Source organism: Coturnix japonica, chromosome 3, assembly GCF_001577835.2.
Source record: "Coturnix japonica isolate 7356 chromosome 3, Coturnix japonica 2.1, whole genome shotgun sequence".
Taxonomy (NCBI): Eukaryota; Metazoa; Chordata; class Aves; order Galliformes; family Phasianidae; genus Coturnix; species Coturnix japonica.
Genome location: NC_029518.1, coordinates 55,599,030 through 55,615,005, shown reverse-complemented (window position 1 = coordinate 55,615,005; position 15,976 = coordinate 55,599,030). Strand labels below are relative to the sequence as shown.

At 39.7% G+C, this 15,976-nt stretch overlaps 1 protein-coding gene across 1 annotated transcript; it reads left to right on the top strand.

Annotated features, from left to right (window-relative positions):
- The first annotated feature begins 1,115 nt into the window (after positions 1-1,115).
- Positions 1,116-15,291, top strand: SMPDL3A (sphingomyelin phosphodiesterase acid like 3A). Its single transcript, XM_015858747.2, has 8 exons — positions 1,116-1,343; positions 3,042-3,255; positions 3,703-3,847; positions 6,942-7,038; positions 8,898-9,076; positions 10,215-10,395; positions 12,285-12,409; positions 13,300-15,291. The coding sequence occupies exons 1-8, from the start codon at positions 1,229-1,231 to the stop codon at positions 13,609-13,611; spliced, it is 1,368 nt and encodes a 455-aa protein (XP_015714233.1). The 5' UTR covers positions 1,116-1,228; the 3' UTR covers positions 13,612-15,291.
- Positions 15,292-15,976: the final 685 nt, after the last annotated feature.

Sequence of the window (15,976 nt, the reverse complement as noted above, 5' to 3'; positions counted from 1 at the left end):
CAGTCTGCCTGTGCTGCTTCCTTCCAACCCACATGCCTTCTCTGTATGACTGCATTCCTGTAGCCCTTGAAGGAAGGCAGAAGCTGCCTTTGTCACAGGGAATACAGGCTGGGGTCCCCCTGTAGCATTCATGTTCCTGATGAGTGATGAGACCATGAAGTAAAAACCCAGGGGTTTTTGTCACATTTAGAAAAGGAACACAGGGAAAGATTGTTAAAACTTGCTTTACGTGTTGTTAAAACTTGTCTTAAACCCTGAATGGTAGATATTTGACATTGCTACCACTTAAAAAAAAAAAAAAAAAAAGCCTTTTCCCTTTGTTCTATGTGCAGTGTATGAAACCATCATTACTGACAAAGTATTTTGCTCTTCTAAAGAGGAACAGTGTTAATGCCAAAGTCAATATGGGTAAGAGAAGTGGTGGTTGGGAAGTGCCTGCAGCACTGTAGGAGAGGAAAGACCACGGGAACGCCAAACGAGAGGCCTGCAGCCCTGCCAGCCCTGCCTTTGCCAACACCGGAAAGCAGAGCTGAGCAGAAAGCACTCACAGTGGGGGATGCTGAGGGGCAGCTGGGGATTCTTGACAGCCATTCTGATTTGCTAGTAAATCTGACACTGAGCCATTCACAGGAGGCTGTTCCTTAGCAGATCTTTAACCATGAAGCAACAGGGACTCAGCAGCAAGGACAGCTTACAGCACACCTCAGCATTTTCCTTAATAGCACGCCTTTAATGCTGAAGCTGTATTCCTCGACTATCTTAGAAGCATGTTAAGCAATCAGAAGAATTTAATGTGTATAGTAAAAGACATCTTCCTTCCAGAACAATGCTGCAGACATGTTTTAAAGTCCTGTATGACACCCGAGCACTGCCTGCACAGAAGGATGAGGCCTTCCCTTAGGGTTGTAGGCACTGTGGGTACACAGCACCTCGGTCATCAAGGTGTTTTGCTTGACCAGAGCCATAGGGGTGAGGCCAGGCCGTGCTCCAGGAGCAGCGCTTGCTGGCAACACGGCCAGGCCAGATTTGGGAATAAAGAAGGCAGCACCGGGCGTCACTGCGATTCCCCAGCACCGAGCAGGCAGCTCGGGCTCGGGCGCTGCTCGCACCGGGGCGGAGCGCGGCGTCGGCTTCCGGCGGCCCGAGCGAGGTTGCGAAAGGTGAAGGCTTGTCCGAGCCTCTCGGGTTCACCCCTTTCCTCTTCTAGGGCGCTCCCGGCAGCGCCGACATGGAGCCACCGGGGATACGCGCCGCCCGGCTGTCCCTCGGCCTGGCGCTGCTTTGCTCTGCGCTGCGAGTTGCACTGGCGGCGCCGGCCGGCCCGGGGCCCCGCTCCGCTGTGGGTGAGTCCTCCTGGAGGGCAGCGGTCGAACCGGGCGGCGGGTGAGGGCTGCCCCTGTCCCTGCTGACTTGCCCAGCCCGGCCGCATTGCGGGGAGCCCGGCTGCTGCCTTTGGGAGCCGGGCCGACCCGCACCTCCTCCCTCGTCCGAGGCCGAGCGCCGTTTTGTGCCTCCCTTCGTGCTTTTACCCAAATATAGCCAGCCAACTGAGCTTCTATATCCAACTAGCTGCAATATACGTGATTACGGTGCTGTTCAGGTTACAGGAGGGTTAAATGGGGACCTTTCTGTAGTCACCAGGGTACTTGGCACTCCAGGCAGCGGCGGGTAGGTGAGGTGAGCCCTGCCCTGCCTGTGTTGTGTGCACTGCAAACACTGGCTGTGTGTCTGTGCTGTCAGCCGGCAAACACGCTCTGATCGGCCTGACTCCAGCACGGGGACGGACACAGGTGAGTGCTTTGGAATTGGTTCCATGGGACTTTCAGTTCTCGTGGCCCACAGACAACACAAACCAATGCAGAGCCACGTTCACATGTTTCTGTGTCTCTCATGGTGTTGTAGAGCTCAGAGGTTGCTGCCGGGCTTTGCTTCCTGAAATAAAACTCCACAGGCTCAGCTCATGTGCTGCCTGCTCTGTCACTGGCTGAGAATGTGACCCTGGGAAAATCAATTGGTGGCTGTCCCAGTTTCACAGCAACCCCAGATACACGTTCCTTTTCCAAATGCTTGGAATCTGACAGAAAGAAAGTATTCATATATTTCACAGAATGTAAAAGCTGGCAGTTTCACATAAGCACAGTTCATCACATTCAACGTATTTCCATACATCTTAGTGCTTCTTACTTCTTTTTTATTTCCCTTAATATGTGCTGCTAAGTAGCAGTGGCTGAGAACGTGTCAGTCTGGATGGTACTGAGTAAGTAAAGGCTTTCTGATAAGGAGCCCAGTCAGTCTGTTGGCTGCTGGGGAGAAGTACATCATTAGAAATCCTTGCACATGTGCTATTTCCTGCTTTTATTTATTTATTTATTTAATTTCTAGACCATTGTCCTTTATAGTAACTTCAATCCAGGCAAGATCTAGAAAAATAACTAAGATTGCAACTCCCTCACTTTTCAGTTGGTGGAATTCAGAAGTCCCTCTATCACCTCTTCTGCTCTCTGTTGCTTCCTCAACTCTCTAGTTTCCATATTACTATAAGTGAAAAGCTTCATATACCAGCCCATACCACCCAACCTCTATTTTCCTTATTTTTTATCTTTTTGTTTTCCTGCTGAATTGCTCAAGCCCGTACCTCTGCTTCTGTTTCCATTTTTATTTTCCCAAGCAGATTATGTGAAGGACTCGTGCCAGGAATGCACCTCTCACACACACTTAGCAGACAGAAAAATTAGCAATTTGTTTAGATTAATACTCCACAAGTTCAAAGCGGAAAGGCAGTACAGAAACTGGAGCAAACTTTGAGTTACCCATGTGTATCCTGTTTGCTTCTGCAAGTTGTAATCATAAAGCCACAAAACTATTACATTTTCAAAAGAAAACGACTTGTGTTTTTCAGAAGTCAGTGTCAGCAATTCCTGGTGAGCTTTAGATTCAGCTAATAAGTACTTTCCCCCCCCCCCAGGCTATATAAGGAATGGTATTCTTGAAAGCCTGCTGGAAATAATGCATTTTCTTTGATTTTTGTTTTCTGAAAACAGGGCAGTTCTGGCATATATCTGACCTGCACTTAGATCCAACTTACCACATCACTCCTGATCACACCAAAGTTTGTTCTTCTTCCAAAGGAGCCAATGCCTCTAACCCAGGCCCTTTTGGAGACTTTTTATGTGATTCTCCTTATGAGCTTATTTTGTCAGCATTTACTTTCATGAAGGATTCAAAACAGCAGGCTTCATTCATGATTTGGACAGGGTAAGTGTTCAAGTCACACTACGGAGCAGTACTTCACAAATTTATGTTTGCACCGACACATCTCATTTTAGTATCTGTAAAATACTGTTTTCTGATGTCTGTTTTCTTGTCTGAATGGCTAGTGAGTGAATGGTTGAGTATTATAAGGCCTCAGGAACAGATCTTGACCTCCGTAATCACCTGAAGATATTGTTTGTTGGGACATTTACAACGTGACTATTAGCACAAATTAATAGGAGTGGTGAAGGGATGGTGGGAAGTGACAAAAACTGAACTATAAAGAAAGATCAGAGGGATAAGTAACTGGAATGAATTATCATGGAAGGTACTGGATCTTCTAAGTCTTAAGGGCATTAAACTTGAAGTGGGTTCTTTTTTCAGGAGATATCCTTTGTTTGATTCTAGTTGCCTCTCACAGAATCCAACATAAAATCTTTTCTTTTCCAGAGATAGTCCTCCTCATGTTCCGGTGGAAGAACTCTCCACAAAGTTGGTCATTAATATCATTGGCAATATGAGCTCTACAATTCAGAGTTTCTTTCCAGATCTTCAGGTTTTTCCGGCCTTGGGAAATCATGATTACTGGCCACAGGTAGAGCAAATGAGAACCTTCTTTATGTGCCATACTGAATTTGTTCATAGTTCTTCAGAGGGCAAGTTTAAAAAGCGTAACAGCAGTGGAGTATGTGTAACTGTTATTCTGGAAGTAGTATCCTGCAGTTCTCCAGTTAGCATTTAAAATTATCAGTAATTCCAATCAAGAATACAAAGTATAAGCCTGTGTATTAAGTTACCCAAACAAATGTTGATGTCAGGTAAAATCTGTACGTTGCCTGAGGTGATGCAAATTTGGTGCTAATCATTCTTCATGGCTTAGAACAACCAGGCCTTATCAGGGTGTTATTAATAGACTCATTTTTTCCTTGCTGTGTATGTCAGGCAAGCATGTACCATAACAGCCTGACAGAGATACATCCTCAGTGCATATTGCAGCATGTGGTAGGATTCAAGGCATACTGAAACGCCTACTGGAAATCTATCTATGTACGTTACTGGCTTATTTTTTTTTTTTTAAACAGAGACTGTTGGAAGAATTTTTTGCAATGTGCCCATAGTTTTACCACTATTATTAAAATGTCTTTTTTTTTTTTTTTTTTTTTTTTTTTTTTCTTTCCTTATTCAACTGTTAGAAATATTCCCATTGACAGTTTACTGGGTATGTGGGCCACTGCAGCTGAGAACAGTGCTTCTTTGCTTTCAGTGTTGTATGGATATTGTTCTTGGCACAGCTCAAAAATAAACAGTTGCTTCATTTGTCCCAGTGCAAGTTGATCGGGCAGCACTCAGGACTGAGAAACAAATTCAGTCATTGGATCTGAGAGGATCGGAAGGGATGTTGAACAGGTCAACTAAAATAATTTGATAAAAACATTTATTCCAGCCTTCTGTGCTATTCATTAGGCCTATAATGGGATGTTTGCTACAGTAAATGATTTTGGTATACTAGTATCACTATCTGGAGTTAGCGGTTCCCAAATCTGGGAGTAATAGAAATGCTTGGAGAAAGGAGCAAGTGGTATGATAAGGAAAATCAGAGCTAATCATGTGCATTGCTTGGAGCTATAGGTGCCCAGCTGAAGACAAGACTTCAGCCTTTTGTGTTCCAGGGATTTAGTATAGCTTCACCTTGCCATGTGTGCTCACAGGAGATCAGGTTGGTTCACCAGAGACTATTAGTAAAACATTTTACCACCTTAAATGAAGTTTAATTAATCGAATTGGTTGCATTTATTTGTCTGCTTATTTCTTTATTAGTGTGTTAGCAGAGAGGAGTTGTCCTTCAGCATTGTCTTTTGGTATAGAGAGGAAAAGCTGTGTACAATAACCTTTCAGACAAAGAATGATGTAAATCCACATGGCAGACTTCAACTTTGAGTCTAGTGACTTTTCTGACGGATGAGAGCTTGTTTATGAAGTTGAGTTTGAAGGTGGAAAAAAGGTTGCCAGCGGGGGCAACTGGACAACAAATAACATTTTGAAACAGGCTGCTTATTGGGAAAACTGTTGTAGTTTTCTCTGTGCTAAAACACATGAGTATTTCTGCGTTGCTTTGTTTGAAATGTCACATTTTTCTAATGTGCAGAACTGGCATACTGTGCTGTCACTGCTGGAGAAATACTGTGGGTTTAGAAATTCCCCACTATGAGGTTGTTGGGTTTATTTATTTATTTATGTTTTGCTGTTGAAGATGTTTCTGATTTTCTTGTGGACTTGCTTGGCAAGATGTACCAGAGACTGGAAGTGGTGTGGAGCAAACCACAGGTTGTTCCAGGGTGTCTGTGAAGGCTGTTTGCTTATTGTGCTCCAGAGAATTTTATTGCTTTCTGTTATGTTCTGACCTATCCATCATAACAATTTCATCATCTTGGATGATTTTTCTTGCAGAACCTATTAAAAGTACTAGTCAGATTAATCAAGCACTGGAATACCTTTCAAGCTGTGTTTTGTGACCTTCATCTTTCTGCATAGGCTTACTTTGTTTCACATTCTTGCCCCTGCTTACAAGTGCCCTAACTGCTGCTTGATCCAAGGGTTCACAGAGCACTGGTTTGCCTTTTAGAGCCTGAGACCAAACCACTTTCAGTCCATAATGTGGCCTGTTATCTAAAATCAGACTTTGCTATGTCTGTTAATGACTTAACTCTGACTGAACTGCTATGGTACAAAGCTTTTTTAGTAACCAATATCTGTGCATTGCAAGCAACAAATGTCTGAACAGACTCCTGATTGCACTGCTTCTAGACTGAGACTTATTGCCTAAGCCTCTAATAAAGTATGTTTAGTTTCAAAGATCCTAGGTCAAATTTTAAGCCGAGGAAAACATACTGTAAGAGTGTTCCTATTTTTTTAATCCCTGATTTTTTTTCTTCCAGCACTAAGGATCCAAGCAGCTGTCTTAGGAAAGACAGGGATAAGCTGGAATCATTCTGCTGGGCTCAGACGTGAGCGTGGCAGTACTGTAGGCAGCAGTAATTGGGCATTACTTGGCTTAGACTGAAAAGTGCTACAGTCCTGCTGGGAGAAAAGAGTAAAAAGCCTTATATTTTAAATGCTTTGTCATCAGAACTGTATGATGTCATAGAAATATTGGCAAATTTCATCAGAATATTTTTTTAGCACCTTAGTGGAATTTTGGGGAGCTGCTATAAACCCCAAGTTGCATGAAAGACTCACCTTCTATATAATAAACTTGAGTTCAAGATTCTCCTCCAAGAGACTGTATTTTCAAAAGGTAAATGAACTGTGAATCTTCTGCTTATAGTTTTGCAGTGTGTATGGTTTTCCACTTAGGTGTGTTCCTAAGGCTTCAAATATTTCTGGCATTAGATTATCAGTGCATTAACATTCAAGGAATATAGACCATGCTGTCAGTTCTGTCTAAGTTCAAATGTTCTTGATCAGCATCACTGGATGGAGAGAAGTTCTTCTTTTTTTTTTTTTTAACTTTTTTAATTTTTATTTTTATTTTAATTAATTTATTTATTTATTTATATATATTTTTTAAGTTCTTCCTGGTGATTACTGATTATACTTACATGTTTTGAGAAAAGTCAGGTGGTATGTTGGTTTTTGTTTTATACATATGGCTGAACGACAGCACTTAGGCAGGTTCTACTGTCTCACAGGATCAGCTTCCTGTAACCACCAGTGAAGTTTATGATGCTGTAGCAGATTTCTGGAAGCCTTGGCTAACTGATGAAGCCATCGGTACCTTCAGAAAAGGTAAAGCACATCAGAAATATATTGTAAGGCTAAGACTTAGACAACTAATAATCCTATAGATTTGCCCCCTTTGCTCAGGTAAGTCGCACAGGGTGAATCAGTTCAATTAGCTGATAACAAAACGTTTCTTCCGGAAGAAGTTATTTATCTTTTTGTATGTCATTGTTTATCTTCAGGATACATTTAATCTCCTCTGATGCAATAATCACTACTGCTTTTTGTAACAAGTGCAGTTTTATTGGCTTTGCACCAATACTTGTGAAGCTACCCTCAGGATTTCATAATAAAAATAGGTTTTTAGATGCACAAGAAGAGTTAAATTCAGTTTTGCAGAAATTGATGAAGCGCTGCCTCTGTTTTGATACTATGTGGATTTCAGAGTAAGTTTGTAACTGTGCATGTCTTAAATTTGAACAGCACATAGTCTTTCTTACAAATACAATGTAATTAACAATGTATTCAGCTTCCTAAACTGGGAAACTATTCATATCCTAATTGTGATTTCCATTTAGCAAATGACTTAAAAATTCAAGTCAATATCCAACCCAGAAATTATGGATTTGGAATTTTAATTTGTGTTTTGTGTCCTCTGGGTAAGAATGGAGTTAAGAATTCTTTTAGATGAATAAAGCTCAACAAGGCAGATCTTAAAGCATAGTGCTACATCTGTATTGTCATAGATTCTCTGGAGTCTGGAGAACTATGAAACTGCACCCATCGATGTTCTGTATGCCATGGAGGATTTTAGGAGCTTGGACTCATAGAAAAATATGTTTACTCTTAATTATATTCCAGTCTAAATTTAATAGACTTTCAAAGTACAAGACTACTAAACTCAAACAGTTCTTCCAAGAGGAAGGAGGAACCTACCTGCATGCAATATTTTAGGAAATGTATACTTTTAGCAACTACTGCATCTCTGTCTATGAAAGAAATATTTCAGCACACTTTTGTTTGTGAACTGGATAAATGCATACAAAAGCAGTTCCAGGAAAAAAAAGGAAAATCATAAAATATTCAATGTCAACTTTTCCCACTAAAATGTTGGTGAAAACAGATTCTTAAGATGTTCTGATGTGATAAGGTGGTACACAGCTCGGCTAAATGTGACATGTTCAGTGTTATTAGAATGAAAACTTTTTTTCCGTGGTTTAATCATAGAATTACCCAGGTTGGAAAAGACCTTGAAGATCATCAAGTCCAACCACAACCTAACCAGAACCCTAACTCTAAAAACCCTACACTAAATCATATCCCTGAGTACCACATCCAAACGGCTCTTAAACACAACCAGGGATGGCGATTCAACCACCTCCCTGGGGAGCCTATTCCAGTACCTAACCACCCTTTCTGTAAAGAAGTTCTTCCTAATATCCAACCTAAACTTGCGCTGGTGCAACTTGAGGCCATTTCCCCTCATCCTCTCACTTGTCACTAGTGAGAAGAGACCTGCCCCACTCTCACTGTAAGCACCTTTCAGGTACTGGAAGAGGGCGATAAGGTCTCCCCTCAGCCTCCTTTTCCCCAGACTAAACAGCCCCAGCTTCGTTGCCTCTCCTTGTACGGCTGATTCTCCAAGCCCTTCACAAGCCTCATTGCCCTTCTCTGGACCTGCTCCAGTACCTCCATGTCTTTCCTGTGCTGAGGTGCCCAAAACCGAACACAGTACTTGAGGTACTCACCAATGCCGAGCACAGGGGCAGGATGACTTCCCTAGTCCTGCTCACCACACCATTCTTGATACAAGCCAGGATGCCATTGGCCCTCTTGGCCACCTGGGCACACTGCTGGCTCATATTCAGCTGACTGTCCATGTTTGAGGCCTTTATTTTCAGATGATGTTGATCTTATTTTCACAGGTGGCTTCTACACACAACTGTTTGAATCGAGTGTGAGCTCTGAACCACTCAGGATAATCAGTTTGAACACAAATTTGTATTATAGCCCAAACCACGTGACTGTGAATATCACAGACCCAGCCAACCAGCTGGCCTGGCTGGAGGGAATACTAGAAGCCTCTTCACAAAAGAAGGAAAAGGTAGGGGCCATGAACAGAACCCAATGGTTTGGTTAAACTTTGACACTTAGAATAAGTAAAGAGGAAGACAGTGAAAATATAAACATATTTCTAGAAGAATAATAATGTTACCAAAGAGATTGCAAAAACTGAAGTTTCATTAGAAGGTATTAATAGTTTTTCCTTGAATATTCATATTGTGTACATGCTACTGTAATCAATAAAATAATTGAATACCCTTTCTGCAGATATGCAGTAAAATCGCTTTTCTTGCCTACTCTGTACAATACTATAGGAACCAGAATGGAAATATTTTCACTTTTGCTTCTGAGTCTTTTTATTCACAGCCTTTAATTTTAGTATGTGCACTCTTTGTCTAAGAAAAAAAAAGTGGCATATATCTTTTACATTTTTATGTAATTATAAGGGAAAGATTTTATCAACCACAGAACTTATTCAAACTGTAGCAATTGCTACAATTTGAGCATTAATAATTAACTGCCTTATAAATAGTCAGTTCTTAAAGTGAGGTTATAAATCATTGGCTCATTTTAATTGACTGATGTGGGGACTGGATCATCAGCTGACCAGGAAAGTTGTTTAATTTGAACCATGTTTACAGACCTTCTCTCCTTTTTACTAACAAGGAGAATCGTAATTTTTTAAACATTATAATACAAAAGACAGAGTCCCCTTCCTTGTGCAGTAGGAATCCATTTTCAGTCCAAGAAAGGGATTTCAGCTAGCTCTTACATTCTGGTTAATGTCCAACCATGCAGACTCTATAATATTCTAGCATAAGATTTTCATATTATGTTCTGGAAATGTTAAGTCATAACTCTTGCTGTAGTAACTTACTTCTTTTCATTTGACATAATTAATTTTTTTCTTTGTGCTATAATCATGCATAGACATATCAGAACTTTTTTTTCAAGGATACACTGAATTCACAAAGAAAAAAAGTACTTGTCTCATTACAAACTTAAGCTTTCTTACAGTTTGTATTTTGTCTAACAAAATTATTGTGATTTCCAGCTTTCAGAATACCATGTCAGAGATAACAGTAATTAACACAGTTTTATCATAATGCTAAGTTACAGCTAAAAATGTGAGTTTTGAAGGAAGATGCTAATTGTGCTTTCTCTGTCTAATTCCTTAGGTGTATATAATAGGACATGTACCAATAGGATACTTGCCATATGCAAGGAATACTACAGCTATCAGAGAATACTACAATGAGAGACTGGTAAAAATTTTTCGCAAATACAGTGGTGTTATTGCTGGGCAGTTTTTTGGACACACTCATAGAGACAGTATCATGGTCCTCTTGGATGAAGAAGGTAGTGATGTTTCTTGAATCCTTTATCTTTTTCTTTTTGTTTAAAAGCAAATTATTATTTTCTCACATAGTGTTATCAGTCAGACTCTGCTACAAATGGAAATAGGGAAATTCTGCTATTTTTCTACAAGAATTCATGTCTCACACGCTTGAAGGGAACCTTGCAAGACAGATTTTTTTTTTTTTCTGATATCAGAAGAGCCTCTGCAAGCTGCCTTTTTTTTTTTTTTTTTTTTTTTTTAATGAATGCTTATGCCTAGACAAGAATTTCTAGTCTTAGCTCTCTACTTTCTCAGTGACAGGGGCAAATTGTACTAGCTAGTTGCTATTGTGTAATGTGTCAAAGAGAATGTTCTCAGGCCAAGTAGACATGCTCTGTGTTCTTGTGTTTCCTGCATCATTACTGTGCCTCTCTGCTGAGTTCCCTGCTGCTTCGAAGTTAATTAAGATAAGGGTAAGCAGGAGCCAGGGAAAAGAAAGTCTCTGCTTGTTGCATCTCTTAGATCAGCTAATTTCCCTTCATGAAAAGCACCCAGGTTTGAAAATTTTGTTTATTGCTTTGAAATCCCTTAATTTTAATTGTGGCTATGTGTGTACTCTTACATCTTTAACTGAATCTCTCTAACAAGTAGCTAGTTAAATATTTGTGTATGTACCACAGTGAGTGGTCCACTGCTTTGGTTTATGTAAAATCCTCAAATATTAAGTGGCTCTTTATCTTTTTGCTTTATATGAACTCCTAAAAGTAATGCCCAAAATAATGAGTGGGATCATAGAATCATTAAGGTTGGAAAAGACCTCTAAGATCATTAGTCCAACTGTCCATATACAGTGGTAGGTTTACTCAAAGAGATCTAGACAGCTGCCAAGATACTTCGTACTTGAGTTTACCTTTTTGCATGCAATTATCATGGAATTAATGCCAAGTGGAAAGGAATCCAATCCAAGTGAAAGAAACAGCCTTTGATATGTGTAAGTGGTTTTCAAGGCAGACATACACCCACATATTTTAGGACCTTGTCCTATTTGTGCATGAAATCAACACCTGTAGTGCAAATTTCAATACAGAACTTAAAAAGATTTTCATATGCAAGTAGCAGCTTCCAGATTATTTTAATAACTTTGCATTTTTTGTCAGAATTTAAACAGTGAACTTTAATGTAGTTAGATGCAACTCATATTTATTCGCACTGTTTCAGAATTTCAGAGAATATCATATCATACTGATTGATGTAGCCGACATCAATGTGCTGAGATACAGAGTTCAGTTCAATCTCTTCTAGAAGTTTCTGCTGATTTCCTAACTTTCAAAGCTTCTGGCCTTGAGATTTTTCTGCTGTGTTGTCAGAGAAAGGAATAGTTAAGGTTGTGAATTTTCTTCCACAGGGAACCTCAAAATACCCTTGCCACATATTCTAATTTATTGAAACCTTTGCATGTCCTTGTGTTTCAGTTGCTCTCAAGTGTTCAAATCCTACGTTCTGGGCTGGTCTACATGTGTGAAGATATCAGTTCATGATATCTTCATGTTTCTAATAACATTATAACTACATGAAGAAAAAGTACAAAAAGCTACATGTTAAGTACAACATGAAGACTCAAAGTTCAGAATGTTTCTTCAGTAGAAATATGCAAAATAAAGAGACCTTCATTGTAGACAAGACCATATAGCACTTACATAGTTGAATTGGTGGGAAGCCTCCAGCGTAGATAAATTTAACTGATATGCAGTGGGATGTGGGCTGTGGTGATTTACACATTTATTTATTTACTTATTTTGGTCTACACAGTGGAAGTGCAGAAGGAGTTCACAGTGGTGCAGCTAATCCAGGGTGAAAATAAATAAATGTCTGAAGGGTAACTATTTTCTCATCTTTCCCTTTCCTGCAGAAAAGCCAGTAAATTCCTTGTTTGTGGCTCCTGCTGTAACCCCAGTGAAGAATGTATGGCAAATGGAGTCCAATAACCCAGGTGTCAGATTCTATCAATATGATCTCCTTAATTACAGCTTGCTGGTAAGTGAGGGTTGTAAAACATGCTTAAGACTTTTGAAATACTTAAGTACATTGTCATTAAAAATTACAGCAGGATGTCAGCCTTTGTAGTATTATGGCAATTGGTGGAACTTAGGTGCTTACTTTATTTTTCTTCCTGGGAAAAGAAAATGAAATGTGAAAGACAATTTCATCAGTCTTTCTCTGTCTGCAAGGCTACCCAGTACTTCCTGTTCTCTATGAACATCTTACAATATGGAAGCAAAAATGATCACAAATCTCTGAGCAGAATCCTCAAACTGTTTGCAAGGAGCAGGAGCTCCGCAATAGTGAAAAATGTTCACCTAAATCCTAGGCTTGTTTACATACCAATCTTTGCTGGAGTCTGCCTGAGCTTTGGGAGGCGGTCCATGAAATGCTTCTAGAGGTTGTAGAACTGCAGATGAAGAAAATCACACTTTCAGCCACGTGATGCCTTTTGTAATGATGTAGCTTTCTGAATAATGTTTATACTTTTAGTAGGAAATTGTAAAGAAATGTAGAGAGAGACAAATTAGAATAATTCTATGGTCTGATTTGATTTAAAGTTCTGAGTTTCACTTTGTCCCAGTCTCAAACTAGATACAAGCAAAGTGATGTTTGGTTTACAATTTGGACAGGAAAGACTTCTAACAGTGCCACAGTTTCCTTTTGTGTTTCTTTTTTCTTCTCCCCATCCCCCCACAATTACCACACTGCAAGTACCAGCTTTGGGTGTGAGCCCAGCTCTTGGGGTGGGACGTGACCTTCTATTCAGTTGTGAATAATAAAGAGTGACAGCTTCCTAATCAATATATCACTCTAGAGACTTAATGAAGCAGGAAAGAAAGCAATACAGCCGTGCCTATTTTTTCTTCTTTTTTTAACTGTAGGATCTTTGGCAGTTTTACTTGGACCTCAGAGATGCCAACAAGAAAAATGAATCGAACTGGAAATTAGAATACATCTTGACTAAAGCTTACGGCATTGAAGACTTGAAGCCAGAAAGTTTATATGAAATGGCCAAGCAGTTGTCTGTGCCACACAGCACATTGTTTGAGCGGTATTACAATAACTTCATTGTGAGTTATAACAAAACCATTGTCTGTGAAGAGGGGTGCAAGACCTGCCAAATATGTGCAATCCAATATCTGGATTATTCCTCATACACAGATTGTATCAGTCGGGAGGAAGCGTGGAGATGAAGTCGCCAATGCAATTTATGCTAATGTTAACCAGAGCCTTTGATTTAAAGAACCCGCTCATCCTCTCATTCAAGCTGTGATGCACTGGCAGGGAACCTGTGGGACTTCTCTGAGTTTCAGGGGAGTAATAAATCTCCCTAGATTTTTCTTCGAGTAATCACATTTTTCTTCCATGTCTAAATGAAAGTTTATTGGCTATGTAACAGTGGGCAGATACTTGGCTGTTACTTCAAGTGTTTTGTGTCTCCAGTAAGAGGCATCAGAATATATGGGAATGTAAGTTACTCAGTTCCTTGGAAATACAAGGCTGTTGTTAGTTATACATGTAGACAATGCCATTTCGGGCAAGGGATTTATATAGGGGCAGATTTCAGTCATCTGCAGGTATTTTCAAAGCAAAATTTGCAAAATCTGTGTTTGCTGAGGCTGGGGAGCAGTTACCTTGTCGATATGATGCCAGTATTAGGCATCTTCCTGTCCCTGTGCCAAGCTTCCTTTTCTCTGTTAAGCTGTTAAATCCAGTTCTGTTTGGAGTCATATTCTAATGACAGCAGCAAAGTGACTTAATGTATCACAGAACTCCAAACTGAAAATGCTTAGTGCAATTTCAGAATAAGTGTCCAGCACCAAGTGCCTCTTTCTTGTAATAGGGCTGTGTGTATTAGTACTGCTCTCAAGCAATCAACTGGCATAAGATTTTGCAGTACACTGTGGGTTAGGTTTAAATCAATCAGCAAGAATCATTAGACAAAGCATGCACGTATTATGTGTAGTACATGTAAACACATACTCATCATGATATTTTTTGGGTTTCTCAGGTTTCTTTCTTCAAAGAGCGCTCATTCTTAATGCAAAGCTTTATCACATAGAATCATAGAATAGGCCATTAATATGGTGATTGTTTGTGCAAGATAATAATATTAAAAAGACAGTTTGTAATGTAACCAAGAACAGTGAGTTAATAGGGATTTTTGGCAGACTATGGTGTTAGGAATCATATAATCACAAGGTTGGAAAGGTCCTACAAGATCATCTAGTCCAACCATCCAAAGTAAAGGATGGAAGTATGGAAAAATTTCAGTAGTAAAATGTGGTGATTCTTTTTGTGTTGAATGTGTTTCTTGGTTGAGTTTCTCATGGTTTTGTTCATTAAAAAATGCCTCTGTTACTAGTGTCTCTTCTCCAGGGGCAAGCATAGTTAGGGGTGAATAGCATGCAGGCAATAACAGGACAGAAGAGGTTGCTCCAGTTTGTCAGATGGGTTTTGTTCAGTTCAGTATAGTGCTTTGGACAACTGTCTCCTTCTCTGTTCTGGGTTTTTTGCTTTGTTTTGATTTTTTCTGACTTATGTTTAAACTACCAAAAAAATCCCCCAGAAAAACAAAAAACCCCAAAAAACAAAAAGCACACACAAAAACCAAACCAAACCAAAACAACAACAACAAAAAAAAACCAAACAAACCGTACAAACTACCTGGAAATGTGCAATAAAAATTACCTAGTTATTTCCTTCTGTTGCCGAATCTTAGGGAGAAACAGAACTATGTAGCAGATTAGTAGCTACAAAGTGCCTGATGCTGTTAATGATCTGTTTGAATTTTTGCTTCCTAGATTTGTGTGTGTGTGTTCCTATGTAGTGAGCATGAACAAATAAATGTCTGCAAATGTCTAAATACCAAACTATGACTGAGATTTTTTCTAAAGACATACAATCTAAATTTATCTGAACTTTAGCTGAAGCCTTAGTTGGAGCCAGGAGTTGGATGGCATCAGCCAAGGAAGCTGTTTTTGTTTCAGTCAGAGGGATATATTAGCCATGGTATGTCCAACTAGATGCACCCTGTTAGGCAGGCTGGCATTCTCTGCTTCTCCTGCATATAACTACTTGTGCAAAGTGCAAACTGAACTGGCCAAGAAGGATCCAGGAGTAGTTTGACTGCATCAGCCTGTAAATTGGACGTAAAATAAAAAGAACTGAGAGCTGCTAAGAATTTTACACTGACAAAATCCTAAGATGGATCACGTAAACTTAAAAGTCAACTGGATGTAAGATGAAATAGAAAGTGATGTTTTTTATTTCAGGTTCATACTTTATTCCTCTATGAATCTAAAAATATTTTAGAAGTAAGTTATTCTTTCCTGACAGCAGATTTTTATGGAATCCCAACAATTAAACACCAAAAAGGAATGACACAATAAAGCTTCTGACTCACACATACAACATTTCACATGATAATTCACATTTCAAATGATATTTTGTGGCTCCATCTTCAACAAAAGATTTGGAGGAATATTTTTAAGGCCACATGTGGCAGAAAAATGAATTACACCACCTAGTGGAGTAGACAGCTTTGCTTATATCTAT

What these genes read in the sequence shown, in the direction of transcription:
- SMPDL3A (XM_015858747.2), top strand. Translation starts at nt 1,229, where the DNA reads ATGGAGCCACCGGGGATACGCGCCGCCCGGCTGTCCCTCGGCCTGGCG. An exon ending in CATCGGTACCTTCAGAAAAG is followed by an intron (nt 7,039 to 8,897) that starts GTAAAGCACATC and finishes TTATTTTCACAG; the next exon opens with GTGGCTTCTACACACAACTG. An exon ending in CTTCACAAAAGAAGGAAAAG is followed by an intron (nt 9,077 to 10,214) that starts GTAGGGGCCATG and finishes CTAATTCCTTAG; the next exon opens with GTGTATATAATAGGACATGT.